At 37.1% G+C, this 24,787-nt stretch overlaps 1 protein-coding gene across 3 annotated transcripts in view; it reads left to right on the forward strand.

Annotated features, from left to right (window-relative positions):
• Window positions 1–24,787, forward strand: part of PDLIM5 (PDZ and LIM domain 5) — a 215,723-nt gene that overhangs the window by 157,304 nt on the left and 33,632 nt on the right. For all 3 annotated transcript variants that reach the window (XM_002814977.6, XM_009240198.4, XM_054554195.1), the window contains one exon: window positions 6,790–6,977. In XM_002814977.6, coding sequence (XP_002815023.2) covers window positions 6,790–6,977 — 188 coding nt within the window. The remainder of the gene's footprint in view (window positions 1–6,789; window positions 6,978–24,787) is intronic.

A 24,787-nucleotide genomic window follows, 5' to 3' on the forward strand; every position in this document is an offset into this window, starting at 1 on the left:
GCAAGTGGTGGTTTGCTGTTAAGCATACTGCTTTCTCTAACACTTCACCACTGTATTAACAGGCCAGGTGAGAACATGCTAGAGTTCTAGGGATTTGCGCCCAATTTTGAATTAACTGTAATGTCAGTGCCATGCTAATGCACAAGCACAGTATGTCCTATGATTATTAACTCACCTTTTCACCTTTTAACCTTTTGTGACATCTTTCCTTAGCATACTTGATGTTTGGTGTGCAATTCTGCATAATTGTGCAAGTATTTAAATTGCAGTAGAATTTCTGTCTTTTATTGCATGGATATAGCTATATTAGAATCCTCAAATGTTTGGTAAGACATAGCTTTTGGAAAAACGAAAAATGATAATGATCAATTTTGATTGGCTACATATTATAGTTCGTAAATATGAAGGTTTTGCTTGGAAAAGCAACTTAATTTTCACTGTATTTGGGAAATGCTAAATACCAAAATAGATTTTTCTCCTAAGCTTAAGGATTAAGCCAGAAATTTTTAGGCATAATATAAAAGTAAAAATATCACAAGTGTTTACTAAAGATATAATCTCAATGAAATAACTGTATACAATGATTTTTGACAGAACGTAAAATCAGTGGCAAAGTGTACAACATACTTAGTGGAAACCTGATATAACTAGGCTATTGATTAGATGTTTGTATTCTAACCACTGTTATAGAGATTTTTCAATATATTTACCTGGGCCAGGTGCAGTGGCTCACACCTGTAATCCCAGCGTTTTGGGAGGCCGAGGCTGACGGATCACAAGGTCAGGACTTCGAGACCAGCCTAGCCAACATGGTGAAACCCCGTCTCTACTAAAGATACAAAAAATTAGCTGGGTGTGGCGGTGGGCACCTGTAATTCCAGCTACTTGGGAGGCTGAGGCAGGAGAATCACTTGAACCCGGGAGGCAGAGGTTGCAGTGAGCCGAAATCGCGCCATTGCACTCCAGCCTGGGCGACAGGGCAAGACTCTGTCTCAAAAAAAAAAAAAAAAAAAAAAAAAACCAACAAATATATATATATATATATATTTACCTATTATTCTGGGTAACTTTTAAGGGAGGTGTTTAAATAAGGGAGAAAGATCATAGTACATTTTTCTCTAAGAGAAGACAATAACTGAAATTATATTAGAATATTGTGAGTGTTCAATGAGCAGAAGTCTTTCATTGTCAGGGCTGAGATTGTACAGAGGCAGGTTACTGACCATGCTTAGAGTGCACTTTGAGTACTTGAGTACACTTAGACCACACTTTTAGGACCTGGTAAGAGCTATAGATCCTCTCTCCAGAAAAGTGCCTGCGTGCATATACATGCAAAAGTGTGCATGCATTTATGGACTGACTGTGCTATCTATGGCCCCACCTCTAGAGCGAATATTAGTAGTCATCACCATTGCTTCTTCTTAACAATAGGACACAGACAAAATATAGTTTGATATTGAGAGAGGGAAATGGTTTCTAAAAAGATAGTCTAGTTGGCATTCTGGGGTTTCCTGAGGAGACCCTTGCTAACTTAGTGAGAGGAGTACCCAAAAGACCAGATACATTTTATCTTGTATGACAGTAATCATAAAATGTGTCAGAGACATTTTATCTTGATTTTTACTTTTGTGTGGTAGTAATCTTTAAAAGTATAAATATCGTATAATCGTTTTTATTTATTTTTTCCATTAAAATATATTTTTCCATTAAAATATATTTCCATTATAATATATATTAGTATATTATACTTTAAATTTTGGTTTACAAACTCTAAGTTAAAGAATTTTGCTTAGGAAAATATTAAAAATTTTCTTCTAAATATGGAATTCTGGAAGGAAAGACACTCATTACCCTCTCTACATGTCCAGGTCCTTTAAAGGCGTTCTGACAGAGGAATTCTATAAAATAAACAATTGCTCGTAACTAAGGCCTTTCCAGAAATATTCCTTTCCTGCCATTTCAGAATCTGTATATTAGTATACCCTTTTTTGATAAGACTTTAGCCAAAAACTGTTTAACTTAAACATTGATAATTAAACCTGTGATATACAATTGTCCTTTAAAAAAGTTAAACATGTAATTAGAATAAGTTACTCTGAAAAGTATTCTTCAAGCAGAGTTTTTCCTTTGAAAATGGACTTAAAATTCCCAAGTATTCTTAATCTATATCTGAGCTTTATTTGTTGTAACAGTTAAACAAATGTGGGAAAGGAATGTAAATTCAAGATAAATCAGGTTGCTGACACTGAGAGTTAACTTTTCTTCCTTTTCTTTTTTCCTCATTAGCTCCATCTTGAAAATAAACTTTTGCTCTATTAGTGTACTTATCTCTATTTTCAGTTTTTGAAAAAATGAAACAAAAATCTTGGTATTCTTAAGATAGAAGTCATATCAATCTATTATTTCATTTCAGTCTCTGTTTATTTGGTAGATTAGTGAAAATAACCATATTTTAATATCAGTATCTGTGGTATCAGCCAAGGGTATTTATGGATTTACACCAATTTCCTCATTAGAATTATTTAGAAAACATTTAAATTTTATTTAGGATTTAGTTACACCTTAAATGATTTAAATTTAGAAAAAATATATTTGAATCATGAGTTCAGAAATAAAATAGCAATCTAAGTAACAATGCTGTACTATATTAATACATTAATCATTAGAAGTTTCTTGCTAGTGATTATTGATAATATTTTATTCCTACATATAAAATAATATGGCTAGTGACCTTTAATCCTTTCTTTTTTCTTTTTTTTTTTTTGAGACAGAGTCTTGCTCTTTCGCCAGGCTGGAGTGCAGTGGCGCGATCTCGGCTCACTGCAACCTCTGCCTCCCGGGTTCAAGTGATTCTCCTGCCTCAGCCTGCCGAGTAGCTGGGACTTCAGGCATGCACCACCACACCCAGCTAATTTTTGTATTTTTAGTAGAGACAGGGTTTCACCATATTGTCCAGGATGATCTCCATCTCTTGACCTGGTGATCCGCCCGCCTCAGCCTCCCAAAGTGCTGGGATTACAGGCATGAGTCACCGCGCCCAGCCAATCCTTTCATCTTTAGTACAATGTTTGTTTTTTCACAGAGACAAGGTCTTGCCGTGTTGCCCAGGCTGGTCTTGAACTCCTGGGCTCAAGCAGTCCTTCTGCCTTGGCTAAAGTGCTGGGATTATAGGCATGAACTACTGTGCCCAGCCAATACCAAATGTTTATGTGTTCTCTTTAAATAGTAGCTAATAGTTAAAATTAGGGAAAAAATGTTAGATTTTTAGAGGATTGGGCATCATATATTCAGATATATGATTGTCTAGATAAACCCTAATATTCTTCCATTAGAACATTAAATGGTTCAATTTAATTTTATCCTCAGAGAAAATTGAACTTCAGATCAATTCTGGATTTAAGCATAAATGGAAAAACTGCCTTGGTAATAACTTAGATTTCTATGAATTCTTTATAGTCTACTCCAAGCCCTTTGTAGCTAAAGAGTACTGTTTAAGATTTAAACATCTTAGGCCTCTGAGAGAGAATGTATACAAACCTGTGTACAAAAGATACAATCAAAAATTGAAATTTCTTTAGTTTATATGATACTTATTCTGGGGGAACTTTAAGAAGTATCGTGTGTTTTTAAAACTGAACTGAGGAAGCAAGATTTTGTCTGGGGTCAATACCCTGCACCCAAGTGATCCACAGTACATTTAGAAGCAAAATTCTTAGTGCAGATGAAGGATGCTTATTTAGTAAATGTACTTATTGCTAATTTTATTATCACCAAACCAGATATTACAGGATGTAGAAGTAAGAATCCCTTTTATTTCCTGAGCATATACTGTCTGCTGGGCACTGTGCTAAGTAATTTGCATGTATTATCTCATATCTTATTTAATTCTTAACAGTAACCTTAGGATAAAGGTAGTATTTTTATACCATTTTACAGGTGAGGAAATTTACCAAGTTTAAATAATTTACCTACAGTCACAGTAAAGTCCCCAACCTCAGATAGTTTATAATGTAGTGGAGGAGACAAGATGCATAAAGAAGTGACTATTAATAGTAATTTTAAAACAGCGATTACAAATCAGCATAAAATCATATGCCATGCGGTTAACAAATGTCCTGAATTAAAAGGAGTGTCTCTACTGCTGGAGGCTTGAATAATTAAACAAAATAATGTATGTTAATTTGAACACAGTGCATGATGCATTATTATATTTACTTCTATTATTATTAATTATGGATAAGATGTGGATGGGTGCAGAGAGAGAGTAGGAAGAGGTACCTCGTATATAGAATCTGGAAAAAAAAGTGTAGAATTGTGGACAGACAGTAGGGGTGCCAGAATATAGTTTGTATAGCATAATGATAGGAGATAAGATTACACTGGTAGATTGTAGCTTTGTCTTAGAAGGCTTTGTATGTCATGCTGAAATATAACTGAGCCTTCCGCAGGCTAAATGGCTAAATTCATTGTGCAGCATTCCATCCTTTGCTTAAGTAGCTTCTGGTGACAGGGCTGTCACGGAAAGCCTCGTTAGGAACAGATTTTTTTCCTTTGGAGGATTTTTTTATATTAGGAAGCACCTTTTATTGAAGCAAATCCATCTCACTGTAGATTTCACTCCTTGAAATTAGGCAAACAATGTAGTCACATAGAGTGAATCTGCATGTCAGACATTTGAGGATGGCTGTCATGCTTCTCTAGGTTTTTTCATAACCTAGGCTACTATTACCAGTTCCTTCACCCAAACTGTATTAAGCTTGACACCGAATTCCTCTCTTTTAAGTCAATTTGTCTGGTGGCTCTCCTGGAATTAAATTTTGATTCTTTCAGGTGACTGCACATTAAATGGTGATGGATTGGGTTTTGTTATTTCCAGACTATATATTTTTGTTTCATCTATAATTCCTAGCATTGCTTGGTCATAATTTTTTTTCTTAGAGCCATGATTATATACATTATTAATTAGTTTTAAAAATCAAATCCACAAGAGCAATTTAATCCTAGAATGAAAATGACCTCTATATAAGTATTTCAAAAATCATTTATTTGTAATGAGTAAAAATGTTGAAAATAAGGCTTATTTTTATTATTTGGATACAATAATTATGTAATTATCCTTTTAATATGTTAAGGTTATATTCTGTGCCTTAGAGTATGCTAAGCACTTTATACATAATTATCTTATTTAAGCCTCATAGAAATCTTATGAGCAAAATGTTACTTGGTACACTTAAAGTACAGGTAACTGAGGCTTAGAGATATAAAATAATTTGTCCACCACAGTGCCTTTAAAAGATGCTCATAACCACTACACTGTAATTTCGAACCCTGATTCTATTAATGCTTTTTGTTGTGTTGCCTTTACTGATAATTGTGTTCAATATTCCCATGAGGGAGGCAGTCTTTGACTTTTTATTTATGATAAAGATTATTAAAGTGCTTAAAATTTTTTATTGTATAGCGTGTTTTATCATCAAGCAGGTTTTAGTTTTTTAAGTTAAACTGATCAAAAATAATAAAAGCTGATGACTCTATGACACTTGCATTTGAGAGAACAAGAATAGGAAGCAATATTTCAAGAAAATCATTCGTATGGTTTTTCAAAACTGTTAAGTGTCAGAGATGCCCCAAGACCACTCCTAGGTTTATAGTTTCGCTAGAAGGACTTACAGGATTAGTATATAGTTGCACTGATGACTAAGATTTATTATAGCAAAAGAATACAGAGCAAGATTAGCAAAGGAAAAAGGTACATGAGACCAAGTCTGGAGGAAATGAGTCTCGAACTCCTGACCTTAGGTGATCTGCCAGCCTCGGCCTCCCAAAGTGCTGTGATTACAGGCATGTGCCACTGCACCCAGCCTGAAAGTATTACTTTTAAGAATTGTTATTATACTTTACTTGGTAGAAACAACCACTGCTATAGTATTATATCATACCAAAGCATATATTTTATAATTTGGGCTACCTAGAATTATTATTTTTTTTGGAAATAATGTTATATGTAATTATAAATCACAAATGACTTGGTCATAAAAGCCATATGATCTTCAAAACCTAACTGGAACTAGCATAGATAAGACCTCCTGTTTAAACAGGTAACTCTGGCTGAGAGAAGATAATAGCAGTCTTGTCTCTTTTTTCCCTTTATTGTGAATGCATAACACTGGATGTTCTGTTAGGCAAGGGATGTTGTTTCTTGTTTATTGTTTTGTGGCCAGTGCATAGCACAACCAACGTTTGGCATATAGTAGGTGCTTAAATATTTATGAATGAGTATGTTAGTAGAAGGAGTAACTGGGCTGGGCATGGTGGCTCACACCTGTAATCCCAGTGCTTTCGGAAGCTGAAGTGGGATGATTGCTTGAGGCCAGGAGTTCAAGACCAGCCTGAGGAGCATAGTGAGACCCCTGTGTCTACACACACACACACACACAAAAAAAAAAAAAGTAGAAGAAGAAAAAGAGTAACTGGTAAGGGCTGAGGTGTCAGGGAAACTTTTATCATTTCAAATGATTAACTGTAAATTTTCAGTAGCCTAATTTCTCGTGGTAGACCTTTTAGAAAGAATTTTCAAAGTATGAAACAAATGCAATCTGACTCCTTTTTCTTTTTTTCTGTTTTAAAGAGAGGCAGTCCCTCAGTCATGACTTCAAATATTTTCTTTTCTAAAAAATTGATTAATTAATCAATGGATGTTGATTGATTAATGGATTCTGAAAAGAAAAGATTATTGCTAAGTTACGTTGCTACCACTTCACCAAAGACATTTCTTTATTTCCTTTACAGTAACTCTCAGGAGCCTTCTCCACAGTTGGCTTCCTCAGTAGCTTCCACACGGAGCATGCCCGAGAGCCTGGACAGCCCAGCCTCCGGCAGACCCGGGGTGGCCAGCCTCACAACTGCAGCTGCCTTCAAGCCTGTAGGATCCACTGGCGTCATCAAGTCACCGAGCTGGCAACGGCCAAACCAAGGAGGTAGCCCAAAGAAATCTCTTGCTTCTTGCTTTTCGTAATGAGTTTCATTATGAAAATGTGTTCTGGGATATATGGTAGAATTCACTGGTAAAACCCATTCTCAATAACCTAAGATTTAGAAAGGACTGTCAAGATTGCAGCTATTTTTCTCTCTGAGACATCTCATAAACATTTTTTGTGTGTATTTGATACAGTTGCATTTGCTATTCATAATTGTAGGATTTGGCATTTCCTTGTTTCCCAGAATAGGAAGCATGTGTTAAATTGTAAATTTGGGTCTTATTTAATAACAAACTATATTGTTGGAAGGTTATCCTTGGAAATATAACATTTTAGTTTTGATAATACGTACAAATAACTGCAGAAACATTTATTGCCATCAAACAATTACTGAAGAAAGCATCTTCCAATTCTTGTTCTTACAGTTTATGTAGCATAGGGGAAGAAGGACACAGCACTAGAAAGAGCATTTGAGCAGCAGGATGGAACCACCTGGCCTCAGTCTGGAAACCTGAGTTCTCATTGACTTCTACAGATTAACAGCTTTAAATAAAGTCACATAACCTCTCTGACACCCTCAGTTTTCTGATCTGCAAAATGAAGAAAGACTAAATCATTTCCTATTTCTCCCAACATGAACAAAGTTTATGATTATGTAAAAAAAAGTACCCCTTTTAACAGGAAAATGGGACTGTACTTAAATGTTGCTAATCTCAGACTCAGCCTTCACCTCTTCTCACTCTGTGCTCTCCCTGGGTGATCTCTCATCCAGGTTCCTTTCATTACTTAGTCATTGATAATTTACAGATCTTTCTCTCCCACTAAGTGACCTATTTGCCATCTCCTGGTGGCACCTCAAATCCAGTATGTCTGAAAATACCATTTCCTATCTCTGGGAATTGCACATCCACTCAGTCACCAAGGCTAGAACGTAGACTTTTAGACCCCACGCCCCACATTCTCACAGTAACTAACATCTAATGGTTTTACTTTTTATTATTTCTCAAATTTCTTCTCTGCGTCATCAGAGCCATTGCTTTGATTCATGACCTCTTCATTACAAATGACTTCTAATTTCCCTGTCTCCTTTCCACTCCTTCAGTCTGTCCCCCATACCTCCATTCTACAGCAAGTGATCTTTCTTTCTTTTTTTTTTTTTTTTTTTTTTTTTAAGAGATAAGATCAGCCAGGCACAGTGGCTCATGCCTGTAATCCCAGCACTTTGGGAGGCCGAGGCCGGCGGATCACGAGGTCAGGTGATCTAGACCATCCTGAGTAACAGTGAAACCCCGTCTCTACTAAAAATACAAAAAATTAGCCTGGCATGGTGGCAGGTGCCTGTAGTCCCAGCTACTTGGGAGACTAAGGCAGGAGAATGGCATGAACCCGGGAGGTGGAGCTTGCAGTGAGCCAAGATCGCGCCACTGCACTCCAGCCTGGGCGACAGAGCGAGACTCCATCTCAAAAAAAAAAAAAAAAAAAAGATAGGATCTCACTCTGTTGCCCAGTCTCCCAGGCTGAAATGCAGTAGCACAATCATAGCTCACTGTAGCCTCAAACTCCAAGGCTCAAGTGATAATGCCACTTCAACTTCCCTAGTAGCTGGGAATTATTATTATTTTTCCGGTAGAGATGGAATATCACTATATTGCCCAGGCTGCCCTTGAACTCCTAAGCTTAAGCGATCCTCCCACCTTGTCTTCCCAAAGCATTGGGATTACAGGTGTGAGCTCTCATGCTTGGCCAGCAGCAAGTGATCTTTCTCAAACTCTGATTTGCTGCTTTACTCCTCTGCTGTGGATGCTTGACTATCTCACCCTTCCTTAACAAATCATTTAGGACCTTTTATACTTTGGCCCCTACTAACTTCTCAGCCTCACCTCCTGCTTCATCCGGTTTATAATCTGTGCTTGGTTGCACTAAACCATCTTCAGTTTCTAAGACATGGCATATTACTATGCTTTTGAAAGTTCTTACCACTCTGTACAGAATGTACTTCTTCACCTAGCCCTCTAATTTCTAGTCGTTCTTCATCAGTTTTGAGATGAGTGCTGATTGAGGACCCAAGGGGCCACTTTTCACAATGTGATAGCTTTAAGAATTGATCATTGCTGAGTGCGGTGGCTCCTGAGGATCACTTGAGCCCAGGAGTTTGAGATCAGCCTGGGCAACATGGCAAAACCCCATCTCTACTAAAAATATAAAATATTAGCCGGACATGGTGGCACGTGCGCCTGTAGTCCCAGCTACTTGGGAGGCTGAGGTGGGAGCATCATCTGAGCTCAGGAAGTTGAGGCTACAGTGAGCCGTGATTGCACCACTACACTCCAGCCTGGCCAACAGTAGTGAGATACCTTGTCTCCCCAAAAAAAGATCACTCATTATTCTTTTAAGAATATTCTTGAGATTTTTTAAGAGTGAATTTTTAGTTAATTTAATTAGGAATCCATCTTTGTTTTTGTATTTTTCACAGTGTTTAAATATATTAGACATTAAATAAATTCCTTTATAAATTATTTTTAGAAAACATTATTTATACAGTCTATTTTATAGTGGCATGTGTTAACATGTTACTAATTTTGCTAAGAAGCTAGAAGTGGCTGGGCACAGTGACTCACGCCTGTAATCCCAGCACTTTGGGAGGCTGAGGCGGGCGGATCACGAGGTCAGGAGATCGAGACCATCCTGGAGATCAAGATCACCTGATGGGTGAAACCCCGTCTCTACTAAAAATACAAGAAAAGTTAGCCAGGCGTGGTGGTGGGCACCCATAGTCCCAGCTACTCAGGAGGCTGAAGCAGGAGAATCACTTGAACCCAGGAGGTGAAGGTTGCAGTGAGCCAAGATGGTGCCACTGCACTCCAGCCTGGGTGGCAGAGTGAGACTCTGTCTCAAAAAAAAAAAAAAAAAAAAAGCTAGAAGTATTTCTATTGTGTTGGAAAGAGGACAGGCCATGGCATATGAGTTAGGCTATTTTAGAGGAAAGACTGTTATTACTTTTAAAAACTTAAAACATTTAGTCTAATATTATTAGTCTCTGAAATTTCTGGACTACTAAAAAGCATTTAGTCTAATATTATTAGTCTCTGAAATTTCTGGACTACTAAAACACATTTAGTCTAATATTATTAGTCTCTGAAATTTCTGGACTATTAAGTGACTTAGCATGATCTATTCTTTTGGGGAAAAAATGCTAAGCTCAGCCCCATACATTTTTGAGTTATTTCTATTTATTTAAAGCCTATGTATGATGATGAAGATTTTCTGTAATTATTTTGTGCATTTGAGTACAGAAATTAATTTTCAGAAAAATGCTATTGGTATGGTAATTGGAAGCTAACAGGAGAATGTTTTGTAAAAAGCAACGAAAAGACTAAATTTCTGAGGTAGAAACTGAAGAGAAGGCACAAAGTATATGGACAGTGGAGGACAGAAAGTTTATATACGGCTTTTGGAAGTTCAGAAGTTTATGGTTAAAGTACTGCTCTGCCTCTTAAGTGGAAAGAAAAAATTCATTTTTTTGAACTCTTGGCGAATATAGTACAGCAAAATTACCACAAGAGGGCGATGGAGTGCTTTCTCCAAACCTGATTAAATTTGTGAGAATAATCGAAGTAGGCCAATATTAGCAACTATAATAATGAGTCACATGGTTAGTGTTTAAAACATTATGCTTTTTCTAGAAAATATAAATGAATTTTATATGAGCAAAACTACAACAGTATAAAAGATTATACATTATATAACATTATAAAGCAAAATTATAAAAAGAAAGTATGTTTTCCTGTTGTGAAGTCACAGTTGAATTACATCATAATTCTTAGCTCAATTTTGAAAATATTTACTGAGCTCTTATTTATCTTGCTCCAGGTGCTATAAACAGGCATTTAATCAGTTATTATGTTATGGCAAAGTTAACTTATTTTGTACTATTTTGGAAAATTTAAAAATAAAAACAAAATTCCCAGCCACTCAAATTCTTTTGCCCTACACAATGGTATACCATAGTTTAAAGACAATAACAACAACAAAATCATCTCAGAATGTACTCTTAGTCTTAGATAAATAGTTTCAAAAGCTTCCTGATGCAAATGAAAAAGTCTTTTGATTTAGAAGGTGATAGCGGATTCATCATGTGTTCATGCGTTCTGGTTTAAGTTATGGATAGCAGCTTAGGTAAATTTAGTTCATTAGATACAAATATATGTATAAAATATTACTATCTTACAAATGTAATGAAATGTTTTTCACAAATTCATTCATAAAGTCATGAAGAGCCTTTCTATGTTGGAACACATCAGTTTTTTAATTTTAGTTTAATCATATACAAAATGAGAATGAATAATTCATTAGAATATAAGCAGTGCTTTGATAGACTCTGGACCTGTTGTTCATTGAGCCAGTTTTCTGGCTGGTGGTGGCCCCCCAAAATAGAAATGCCTGCCCTTTGCAGGTATGAATTTCAGAAGGTTAGAATTTTTGTGAGCCTTTTCCCTCTCTCCCTCCCTCCTTCCCTCTCTCCCTCCCTACCTCCCTCCCTCTCTCCCTCCCTGGTTCTCACCTTTCCCTCCTTCCTTCCTTTCCTCGCTCACTCTGTCGCCCAGGCTGGAGTACAGTGGCGCAATCTCGGCTCACTGCAACCTCCACCTCCCGGGTTCAAGTGATTCTCCTGCCTCAGCCTCCTGAGTAGCTGGGACTACAGGCGCCTGCCACCACACCCAGCTAATTTTTGTATTTTTAGTAGAGACGGGGTTTCACCATGTTGGCTGGGATGGTCTCAATCTCCTGACCTTGTGACCTACCCACCCCGGCCTCCCGAAGTGCTGGGATTACAGGCATGAGCCACCACGCCCGGCCTCCATTTCTTTAACTATTAAAATAAAGACCTTAAAAACCTCCTATAGCATTCTTGTGAAATCAAATGATGTAACTAGCCTGCAGATACTTAGAGGATACTCAGAGGATACTCAGAGATTAACTTTCTATGCCTTTATTCCTTTTCTTGATGGCATTAATAACTTACATTGTTACCATCCAAAAACTGGTTCTCATGTGACGTCCCTGCTTGAAAATGTTTGGGGCTGTCTGCTGCCCATGGTCAAAATGCTTAGCTTCTTAACAGAACTTTTGGTCCCCTTGCAATCTCAGGCCAACCTTCTTCTCCAGCTTCATTTTATAATACTGTTCCCTATAGTCCATTCACACTGAAGTTCATGAGTTCATATCATTCCTTGGCACACACTTTTCTGCTTTGTACAAGCTGCTCCTTTTGTTTGAAATGCTCTTCCATCCCTTCTACTCCTGACAAACTTCTCTTTACCTTTTAAGACCAGCTGTTCCCCCTTTGTGAAGCTTTCTTGAGCCCTCTTGTTACCTGTTCTTTTTCAATACGCCTACAAAATTTCAATTATGTCTTTGTTATAGCATTCATCCTGTTCATTTTAATTGTTTACATAGGTGTCTTTTACGACTGTTTTTAGATTCCTTTGAGGACAGGGACCAAGTCATACTGATCTCTGTTTTATGGCATCTAAACAATGCCTGGCACAGCTTATAGGCCCTCAGTAAATGTCCCCGAGAAAGTGAGTGGGTAGAGAAGTCAGTTGTCTTATTTGAGACATCATATGATCTGAAGGATGCAGAATTCATCTGCCAGGATATTGTTCTGTCCTCCTGCCAAACTTGAAATTCCCACAACAGTCATTGAAAAGGTGGGAGCACTGTCTGCCAAAGGCTGCTATTAGAAGATAAGCATGTTGCTAAGGAGAAGGGAGCTCCACTCTCCTTGAAGCACTTAACTCTCTTCAGAATTAAGATCGTGAACATGAGCAGTACTATAACTAGTAATACATTATTTATTTTTGGAAATTAAAAAATAATAACAGTTGTAAAGCCCTATGATAGGAATTTTTTTTTTTTTCCTCAAAAGTATGAGGGCTGGGCACTGTGGCTCACACCTGTAGTCCCAATAGTGTGGGAGGTTAAGGCAGGAGGATTGCTTGAGGTCAGGAGTTTGAGACCAGCCTGGGCAACATAGCGGGACCCCCATCTCCACAAATTAAAAAAAAAAAAAGAAGTTGGCTGGGCATGGTGGTACACGCCCATGGTCCCAGCTGCTCGGGAGGCTGAGATGGGAAGATCTCTTGAGCCTGGGAGGCGGAGGTTGCAGTGAGCCAGGATTGTGCCACTGCACTCCAACCTGGGTGACAGAGCTAGCCCCCCATCTAAAAAAAAATGTGATAATTTACTGAATATAAGGAACCAAGCAGTGGAATGCAGAGGAAATATTAGGAATGTGGGATCGCCCATTTTGTCATTGTGGACAAATTAGCTCAGATGCAAAGCACCAGTATATAATATAGAAATCATCAAAAAGGTGCAAAGAAGAGTCAAATCAGACTATAAGTCCCAGTTCAGAGGCATGGAGGTGCGGATCAGTGGAAAGGGAAGAAAAAGACTTAAAGTTCTGAGGATAGAATCTTGAGGTGAAATATGTATTTGTTTATAGTGAAGTCCTATTTTATGCAGGAACAATATTTTAATGTGTGTGCCTAAAACAAAATAGCATGTAGTCAATGACCCCTGAATATTTTTAGGAAGAGGCCAATTTGGAGAGGGAGCAACATATGCAAAAACTGAGAGAATTTGGCTTCGGGTAGGAAAGGCAAGTAGTTCAGTATGTTTAAGATTGTCTAGTGGCCCAGAGAGAAGGTTGGATGCATTAATGGGGGTTTTGAATGTAAAAGTGTGGACTTGATGCTGAAAGGAAGCTATTATTTATAAGCCGGAAGTGGCAAAATCAGACTTGCATTATTAAAAGATTATTATAGCATTAATGTGTTTAAAAGATCATCATGACTTCATTGTAGAGATTAAGATTGGAGACCTGGAGACCATTTAAGAAGTTATTCAGGTAATCCAATCTGGAGATAGATAATGAATATTGCCCTGGGCAGTGGCAGTGTTTTGGAGAGAATTCCCTGGGCAGGGTGACTGCAGGGTATTTACACTTTAACCTAACTGGGCTGCTGGTTTTAACCATTGCCCTCCCTGGGAACTTGACTCCCTATAGAGTACCTATGTATCCTCTGTTAAAACACCAGTGGAGGATTGTATTCCGTTTATAGCATATTAGAATGCTACCTTCATACTTTTCTTTAATTGTGTGTACACACAACTCCCAGTTGAGCCCTGTTTACTCTCATGTCCCTAGTGTTGACAAGAAATTAGTGGATATTATTAAAGGTGTCCATGGAGGCAGGCATTCTACTGAGGAAAATAAAAACATATATTGATATTAGTTGATATGATATTATGGCGATATACTCAAGGCAGTAGTATTTTATCATTTAATATTAGACTTTTTTTTTTTTTTTGAGACAGAGTCTCGCTGTGTCGCCCAGGCTGGAGTGCAGTGGCGCTATCTCGGCTCACTGCAAGCTCCACCTCCCACGTTCACGCCATTCTCCTGCCTCAGCCCCCCCAAGTAGCTGGGACTATAGGTGCCCGCCACCATGCCCAGCTAATGTTTTTGTATTTTTAGTAGAGACGTGTTAGCCAGGATGGTCTCAATCTCCTGACCTTGTGATCTGCCTGCCTCGGCCTCCCAAAGTGCTGGGATTACAGACATGAGCTACCGCGCCCGGCCAATATTAGACATTCTTAACCTCTGATAGTCCGTATTGAACAGATACCAATTTCCCTATGCTCTTGTTAAGGCACCATTCCCTTTATGTGAATTAGGTGATATGTATATAAGCTTTATCTTAGTGATTTGCTTTTCTCTATGAAACAGTTTGGATATGTAGTAAAGACAAAGGCTCTTAATTGACAAGAATGTAAAAACAATTAGAATATAAGTTGTTTCGTGTTTTGAAGAAGCATGATACAAGTAAGCTATAAATATAAAAGTTGTGACCATTTGAAGGTCTTTTGGGGACAGTGTAAATTTCTTTTGATCAAACGAAACGGGAAAAAACACAAACTTGCTTTTCAAAATGAATAGTTAGTTAATTTTTGCTTCTGTTGTACCCCATCTGAGGAGTTCTCACCATCCCTATTTGAGGATTGGGAACTCATGAATACAATGGGCAGCCTAAAAGGAACAAACATTTAACAGCAGAATGATGACTATCATTGATTAGTAGTAATCATTGTTTTTGTAATACTTTCAGTTGTAACAGATATTTTTATAAGACTGCACAATAAGGTAATGTCATTAAAATTTAAAATTTAAATAGGCATTATTTAATGAGGTAACAGCATCTGAGAAAAGTCAAAAGAATTGTTTAGAGTTCTGTAGTGAGTTGAACCCAGCTGTTTTGACTCTGAATACTGTATTTTCCTGAGTCAAAAGACAGTATCAGTGAACGTATTTAAGGAGGACTGTGTCTGTTAGGGATGGGATAGAAAGGATTCTTGCCTTGGATAATAGAGATCTTCAAGTGACTGGCAACTGCTAAGATCTGTTTCAAGTAACATTTTCTTTGCATCTAAACTCCGTTTTTGAAATTTAGATCATTTGGCTAAGATTCTAGTTAATATGTTTTTCTTTTTTTTTAATCATACCCTGCTTCTGGTGTGTGCTACATTTAGCAATAAAGAAAAGCTTGTTTACTTCATTATAGACTGAGCTTTGGAGAGATCTGATATGTTGTTTCGGTGTTTTTTTTTTTTTTTGTGAGAAAGACTCAAATATATTTGTGAGATTTGATTAGATCAAAGACTGAATGATGTGCATCTCAGTTATAAGTGGATATAAATTCTATCTTTCATTTGAAGTCTAAGGGAGATAGGGGTGAGAAAGGAAATTACTGTTTCTACAACCATCCCAAATTTCATTGTAGGCTTTGCACTACAGTAATAAATCGAGATAACTAGATTTGCCTAGCTAAGATGGATAGATTTATTGGTTTCATTTTAAAATTTTTATATGAATAAGTAAACTGCTACCAGTTGCGTGTATTTCATCTCTTCTAATAATGTTTTATTGCCATCTGCTCCCCTGCATTTTGACATCATTAAACTAAACAGCCCACTTGCCATAAAGCCCTGACTGGAGCTGTCCATTGTCAAAACTGGGGTGTGAAACATGTAAATATGCCCATCTCCTTACATAGCAAGTAGATTTTTGTTTCTGATTCTCAGGAAAAAATAAAAGTAACAACCATTAATTGCCTGTTTTGTTTTCTTCTAATTGTTCCTTCATTGAAATTTATTTCCGTGTTGGAAGCTTTCCAGTGCTGATGCAAGGCTTCATCTGTGAAAGCTATTCTTTCTCCCCATTTTCTTCTCTTTCTGAGATTAAAATATTAAACCTTTTATAAGGCAGACATCTACATTTGTTCATATATGCTTTTCATAAAGAATTGTTCTATTAATTCATGCATATGGTTTAAACCCAAGTTTGGCAAATGGTGTTCCTTGGTCACATCTGGCCCACCACTGATTTTTGTGAATGAAGTTTTGTTGGAAAACAGCTACGGTACAGTTGTTTACATATTGTTTATGGCTGATTTCATGCCACAATGGCAGAGTTGAATAGTTGCAAGAGTCTGTAAGGCCCACAAAGCCTAAAATATTTATTCTCTGGCTCTTTACAGAAAAAGTTTTGTTAACACTGGTTTTCAAACGCATGAATAAGAATAACAATGCTTGATAATTCTGCATAGTAGTTGCAGACTTTATTGACAGCCATCAGCACCCTTGGTAGCACTAGTCCTGAGATACTATGATTGCTTATTTGCTTGTCTGTAGTGCCTTTAAGAAGATAAACTCTTTCAGGGCAGATATCTTATCCTTAAATGTATCTTCCACACCAGAAGAATTCTTACATCTAAAACATTGTATGTACTAAGTAGTTGTTGAATGAGTGGATGTTTTATTTTTTAACTATGTAAGATCTTATGTCAGAGTGTAATAATAATTGACACATATGAAGCATTTCTTACAGATTCAAGGAAATGTAAGTAAACACTTTTACTACTTCATTTAATCCTCTCACCCTTTGAGGTAGTTATTATTGCTGTTTTACAGATGAGGTAACTTAAGACCCAAAATGATGACATTTCTAACATCACAGCTAGAAAGCCCAGAACTAGGAGCCTGTGTATCTTGAAATTTAGTTTTTATGCTAGATGTGCTGCTTCTTCCACCATAAAATAGCTGACCCACCATCTCTGCTTTTAAAAGATGCTAAATTCAAACATAACTTTGAAAAATGATAAAGTATCATTTATTTTGGAGAGCTAATGACTTTAATTGAGAGATATCTTAGAGAATTAGTGGTAGTAATAGAAATGTAAGGAGTATCCCAGTTTTTAAATTTTACAATAACTTGTATTCATCATTAGAGACGTAGATATTGACATGGAGAAATCTTAAAATATCTCTTTTTTTTTCCTGCTTCATTTTTTTTCCCTACATGATTAGAACTCTGTTTATATGGTCAACTTAAACCATAGGTACCTTTCTCCTTCATTTCTGAAATTAGGCTGCTTTCTCATTTATATAAATAGTTGAAAATTGGTGGGAAAATGGTAAAAGCCAAACCCATGTAGCTTTCATGTGACTTTGGAAGTAAGACATGTCAGAACTCTAGATATAATATGAGTATAAAATGATTTTAATGTATGTCCTTATGGTTTTCTCATCCAAATATGAGCAAAATTGTACAAATTTAATATTTTAAATATATTCTAAACTTACAAAGTCGATATGAGTTTACCATTGATCCTCTTTAGTATTCCTGAGGTCATGCATTATGTCTCAGTTTCGTTTTGTTTTTTTAATATTTTAATTTTATTCTTTTTTATTTCTTTTCCTTTTTTAAGAAAATGAAGCACATTGGCCTCCTACAATAAAAGCATAGACTTGTCTTCCCATTCTAAGTAGAAAATGGAACAGTGATATTAAGATGATTTAGAAGATTCTGGGCCAGGCACAGTGGCCCATGCCTGTAATCCCAGCACTTTGGGAGGCCGAGGCCGGCAGATCATTAGGTCAGGAGATTGAGACCATCCTGGCTAACATGGTGAAACCCGATCTCTACTAAAAATACAAAAATAAGCTGGGCATGGTGGTGCGTGCCTGTAGTCCCAGCTACCTGGGAGGCTGAGGCAGGAGGATCGCTTGAACCTGGGAGGCAGAAGTCGCAGTGAGCCGAGATGGCGCCACTGCACTGTGCGAGACTCAGTTTCAAAAAAAAAAAAAAAAGAAAATTCGTGTATATTGTGATGAGTAATTTGTTGACTTAATTGAATGCTGGTAGAACCAGATATGTTAAGATCTCATATCTTTATCTTCAAGGTACATACTGGGTTTCTTTTACTTGTATCTCTGACCAAATGGAAGTTTTCTATATAAGATCAGCTAGGAGAAAAAGGCAAGTCGATGTGTACTGAATTTTGGTTATGTGTGATATAAGAAATTAAAAAGAGAACTGAACATAATCCAAGTCCCCACACTCACTTTAATTAAGATATTGTAGATCCAATTTAATCTGGGTTCTTAAAGTTGAAAGGCTGGTTGCTAATGGAAGAAGCTAGCCTCCTGAAGATGTGGAAATATTTGATACTTAGCCTTGGGTGCACCTGTTCCAGTGCTTTATAGCATACATACCAACATTCCCCACTGCTTAGAGAAATGGTAATAGTTTAATCTGTCCAATTTGCTTTTAATCACTGAGTAAAAAAAAAATCCTTGATTTCATTTTTTAAAAATTGCACAAAAGTCTCCAGAATGTACTTTCCTCTGATCCCAGATCTTGGCTTAACTTTCTCCATTTCTGTTGGATATGATTTCATGCCTGGATTATGAAGAGTAGACTGTTGTTTAGGCTTTCAGCATAAGGAGCTTGACAGACAAAATGCACATATTCTGTGCTTCTCTTGGCCACCATCTGTTTGAGATGGCTGGGGAAGGGGCAGAGAAGAAAGCACTTGCTGCACACAATAGTACGCAAGCATGTTGCCATGACTGCTACCCAATTTAGTATGTGTAAAATTGCTACCATACCATTGAGAACATATTTCCTGAGATGTTGAATTACAATACTTTATCTCCCCGAGAGTGCCACTTTGATGTATCCCAGTTATTTATACAAGCACAACATTAGCCTCAGTGTTTTTAACAAGAACACCTCTTGCAGTTGAGCCAGTTGTTTTTCACACCATAAAATCTCACTTATGACCTCTGCCTTGTTGGGGCTGTCAACATTTGTCTTTTGTCAGGGGGAGTATTAGTATCCATTGATTGATTTTTTTTTTTTTTTTTTTTTTTAAGACAGAATCTCACTCTGTCACCCAGGCTGGAGTCCAGTGGCGCGATCTGGGCTCACTGCAACCTGGGTTCAAGCGATTCTCCTGCCTCAGCCTTCCAGTAGCTAGGATTACAGACATGCACCACCATGCCTGGCTAATTTTTGTATTTTTTCATAGAGACAGAGTTTTGCCATGTTGTCCAGGCTGGTCTCAAACTCCTGACCTCAAGTGATCCGCCCATCTCAGCCTACCAAAGTGCTGGGATAATAGGCGTGAGCTACTGCTCCCGGCCTAGTATCCATTGATATTTTCAATATCAGCCTTTCTTCTGACTTAATGAGAATGAAGTATTATAGGATTTTTAAAATAAGGAATCAAAATGTATTTTATAGTTATTCCTAGATTTGTCCCCATAACTTTCTTTGCTGCTTTACCTTAATCCAAATGTAGTAGTTGAAGTATTCACACCGATATGAAGTTTGTACAATAAAATAGATTTAGTACTTTAAGCCTGTTTGTCCTTAGCAAAAGTATTAGATCTATAATTATGTTTCTCATTCTGTTGCCCAGGCTGAGGTGCAGTGATGTGATCACAGCCCACTGCAACCTTGAGCTCCTGGACTCAAGTTATCCTCCTGCCTCACACCCCTAAGTAGCTAGGACTATAGGGGCATGCCACCACGCCAAACTTTTTTTTTTTTTTTTTTTTTTGTAGAGATGGGGGTCTCACTGTGTTGCCCAGGCTGGTTTCAAACTCCTAGCCTCAAGTGAGCCTCCTACCTCAGTTTCCCAAAGTGCAGGGATTGCAGATTTGAGCCACCACACCTGGCCACATTTCTCTTCTAAAGCAATTTATATAAATTCTCCTAAATGTTTCTCAAAACGTGAAGAATACAGCCTTTTATCCTTAAGTTTTATTTCAGGAACCTTGCAGCCATTAATTATAATGGCTAAAAACTTTGGGCGTCAGGTTTATGGAAATAAGTAGTATTTCTCTAAGAAACTCATATTTTACAGAATACATGAAGGGCTTAAAAGTGATAATCTAAGCTGTTAGAGACTTCAAGGAAAATAAAATAATAACGCCTTCATATGTTTTTCCTACATTTATCCTAGCAGGCTCAGTAAGGAAATTAAAATAGCAGAAATAAATCACCTCAACTATCACTATCCCCTCCTCCAAGCTGGCCCAGAAGTGAGTACTACCAGGTTTAGATCATATTTAAGGAGCTCTGACTTCATATTTTAATGGATCAAGACATTAACTGGCAAAGAGCTTAGCACACAGTAGGTACATAATAATTATTGATGAATTAATGCATAAGGACATAGTTTTTGGAGTGAAATAGACATGGTTTTGGATTCCGGATTCTCTGCTCCCCTCCACTGACTTCCATGACATACTCCCTGGTTTTTCTCCTGCCTCTCTATCAGTCCCTAAGGTATTTGTGTTGTTTGCTTTCCGCCTAAGGAGCTCTTCTGTCTTCATGCTGTACTTTCCCTGAAACAGTCTCATTCACTCCCACAGACTCAAATGTCGTCAATATGTTGGTGAGTCTTGAATCAATTCTTCTAGCTTAGATAATTCTCCTGAGTTTTTATATTCAATAAATGATCTGTACAGGCGCCTCTAACTTTAACATACATGTGCTGTCCTCCACTGTGAACACATGCATAGCGTAGCTAAAAGCCTGCCGCATTACAGGCTCTTAGCATAAACTTGTGAGTGAAAGATATCTATAGGTAAACTCAGCATTTTTCCACCTTTCTAGCAGTTATCCCACTATAATATAATTGACTGTTGACTGGCTTATAACCTTCTTTAAACTCAGTAAGGGCAGAAATCATGTTTGTCTTGTCCATGTTGGTAGAGCCAGTGCATTGTTTGCTACATAGTAGTTGTTCAAAAAACATTTGCCTCATTTCATGATTCTACATGTTTTGGGGCAAGTTACTTATCCTTTCAGAAGTTTATATTCTTGATCTATTAAATAGTTGACGGTACCCTGAAATGTTGTAAAGATGAAAAAATTCAGTTATTCACTCTTCAAAACCTTTTACTATAGAAAAATGTTCATATATATGTATCTGTACTCCAGCCTGGGCAACAGAGTAGAGACCTTGTCTCTAAAAACAAAAAAATTAAATTAGAAACAAAGAAAAAAATTACTGTGTTGGGAGATGTGTGGCAGGCAAAATAATGCCCCTCTACAGATGTCCATGAACACAGAACTTGTGACTATGCTATGTTATATGGCAAAAAGGAATTAAGTTTGCAGATTAAAGTTAAGATTGCTTGTCAATTGACCTTAAAAATGGGGAGATTATCCTGGTTTGACCCAGTGTAATCACAAGGGTCTTCAAAAGTGGAAGAGCAGGGAGGCGGAAGAGAGGATCAGAGTGATACTATGTGAAAACAATTCAACCCATGCTTGCTGGCTTTGAAGAGGTGAAAGGGGCTTTGAACCAGAGAACTGGGCAGCCTCAGTTTCCCTAGAGCCTTCATAAAGAAAAACAGCCCTACCAACACCTTGATTTTGACCCAGTAATATCTGTGTAGGTTAACTGTTAGGTTTAGGTAATAAACTTGTGTTGTTTTTAAGCCAGTAAGTTATTAGTAATTTGTTACAGTGGCAATAGAAAACTAGTGATCAGATAATCAGAAAAAAATTGAAAATTGGGTATTTCATGATATTAAGGAATATTTTCAAGTGTGATGATGGCATTAAGATTATGTTTTTAAAAAGAGTACTCTAAGAGATTATATTACAATATAGATTAAATGGCATATCTTGAATTTGTTTCAAAATAGTTCAGAGATGGCAGGGGAGCGAGTGGGATATTAATGAAACATGATCAATTGTGAAGCAATGATTAACAAAGCTTGATTTTTCCATTTATTAAGTTGTACTAGTTTTTCAAATAATGAATTGTTTCCTTAGCATCCTCTACACATAAGCAACGTGGATATTTTTTAAAATTCTAGAATCATTGTAAACTCATAGACTTAGATATATTTGAAGTATTTCAATCCATTGTAGTTATTATTTTTATTTTTCTTAACGCTGTAACTGTCCCATCTACTTCTTCAAGTTATTTTGATGCAACTCTAGGAGTTTTTAACATTTTCCTTGCTTTCTAATTTGACAAGACATTCCAAACTCTCCTTACTCATTTTTTGCCCCAATTCTAGAATCAGCAATTTCTCTAAGACATCTGGTTCCCTTTAGTAGAAAGACAATAATTCTGGTGCAGGAGTCATTTTTTCTCTGAATAAAGACTTACTGAGCAATATGCCAGGGACTGCTGGGTGCTAGGGATAGAGCAATGTACAAAATAGATAGTGACCCTGACCTCAAGGTAGGAGAAGACAGATAATAAACAATACAAAGAATATAACATGAGTGCTGTAGATAAAGAGAAACTGCTGAGGAATATAGGAACTGCTGCTTTGTGGGGAATGGGGTGCTGTTTTGTATAGGATGGTCCAGGAAAGCTACATTGATAATATGGCCTTTGAGCAGAGACCAGAAGGAAGTGAGAGAGCAAGCCATGTGAACAACTGGGGAAAAGATTTCCAGGCAGAGGGAACAGAAAGTACAAAGGGCCTGAATCAGAAGCACGCTGGCCAGTACAGAGGAATAATCAGGGGGCCAGCATGTCTGGGATATAATGGGCAAGGGGTAGAGTGGCAGGAGATCAGGTCAGAGAGATAGCAGGGGTCAGATGCTCTAAGACCTTTGGTTTTAGTGCTGAGTTAAACGGTCACTACTGGAGGGTTTTGAGCAGAGGAGTATCTGTTCAAAACCCTCCAATTATATATGGACTTCATTTTTACTGACTTTTTTTTGGTGGCAAGAGTAGAAGCAAGGAGATCTATAGGCAGTCTCTGCTCTAATCCAACCAAGAGATGAAGATGGTGGCTTGGACCAAGATGTACTATGGAGGTGGTGAGACATCATTATGTGATGTGTTTTTTGTATCATCATGAGCAGTTCATCTTCCAACACCAAACTTGCTCTCCTGCTGATTACGTTTAGCAATACAGAAGCACTACTTCTAATAAGAGTAAGCTGCCTTAGAAGACACTAGCAACATCTGTTATTGTTTAAGTTTGTTCTTTGGGATATCATCCCCCATTCCCAGCTGACTTATGTTAAGTTTCCAAGTAAAGTTTGACAGGATGTAGTATTTTTTTCGCATAGTGTATGTTGGTAGTAAGAATATTTTATTGGTAGTTGAAATTTTATTTGAACCAAAGAATCAACTGATTAACTTCATGCCTATTCAAGTACAGTCTGGCCAGGTGCTTAATCTATGCATTATAATCCTCACTACTGTCTTTTAAGTGTGTTGGTTTAGAATTAACAGCTATTATGAACAAGAACAGAGACCAAAAATATCAAATAACCCCCACTTTATTCTTAATCCAGTGAGAAAACATCTGTTTTCAAAAAATTCACACGTACTACCAGGAACTTGATTGATTTTAATTAATATTTTCTTACTGGAAACTCTAGCAACTCTGTATATTGTGGATTAGGTGTATTTTACTGGATTAACTTAACAAATTTATACATTGTATGCTGAGAAAGTTTTCTAGTATGTTGCTAGGTTTTCCAGTAAATTTATGTTTACTTATTTAATGGTAATTATTGTAATCTTAGGTTTGACTATCAGTGTTGAAAATCCAAAGAAAAGATTAAATATGAATGTTATTCTGAACTTTTAGAAGACTCATAAATAGCAATTCTAAAGTTAACAAAAGAGATTCTCACCAACACTATTGGTTTGGAGAGAAGCTAATGGATTTGAATTTCTAGTTTTCTGGTAGTGAAATGTATTTGGTACGAAAGAAAAAAAAAGTAATTTTCAAACAAGTTCCCAGGCAGTAGAGATTAGCCATAAAAGAAGCCAATATTTAATGAAAGTTGCTCAAGCTTAAGGTTAAAAAGGAAATCTTGAGTCAAGAACCAATTTCCTCCTGATGTTCTCATTGTGACAGTTTCCTGACTTGCTCATTATTCAGTTCAAATAAGTCACACTTTTTGTGACTTACATTCCTAGATTGTGAAATGGGGCTGATTCAACGCTCCTGTTTAATGTTATCATTAGAACTTAAAAGAAAAAAAAAACTGTGATGACAAGTAGATTGTAATCCTTAAGCTATCTCTAAAGAGGTGTATTTTTCTTTCTACATAGAAGTAAATGGTTTTTGCAATGGGTTCAATGCGTTTGGAGCATTTTAGAGGTCAATGTGCTACCCATGGAAGACTGGTTTTCTTTGTATGGTAGTGTATGTAGTTCTCTACAAAATTATAATGGAAGCAGGGCTCATTTATGGTGCTTCCCCTCTCCTAAGACCTCACCCTCTTACACTTCCCTCTTCCCCGTAAGCCAAATGAGCAAAGACTAGGAGGCTGGCACTTGAAAGCTCAAAGGTTGCCCATTCCTGTGCTAGAGTGGTGAGAAATTCAGTCTGAAGAAATGAAACATCACTTTATTCATACGGGAAATAACTGTGCCTTGGAAATGTTCAGGACTTGGTAA

Source organism: Pongo abelii, chromosome 3 (assembly GCF_028885655.2).
Source record: "Pongo abelii isolate AG06213 chromosome 3, NHGRI_mPonAbe1-v2.0_pri, whole genome shotgun sequence".
NCBI classification, from domain to species: Eukaryota; Metazoa; Chordata; class Mammalia; order Primates; family Hominidae; genus Pongo; species Pongo abelii.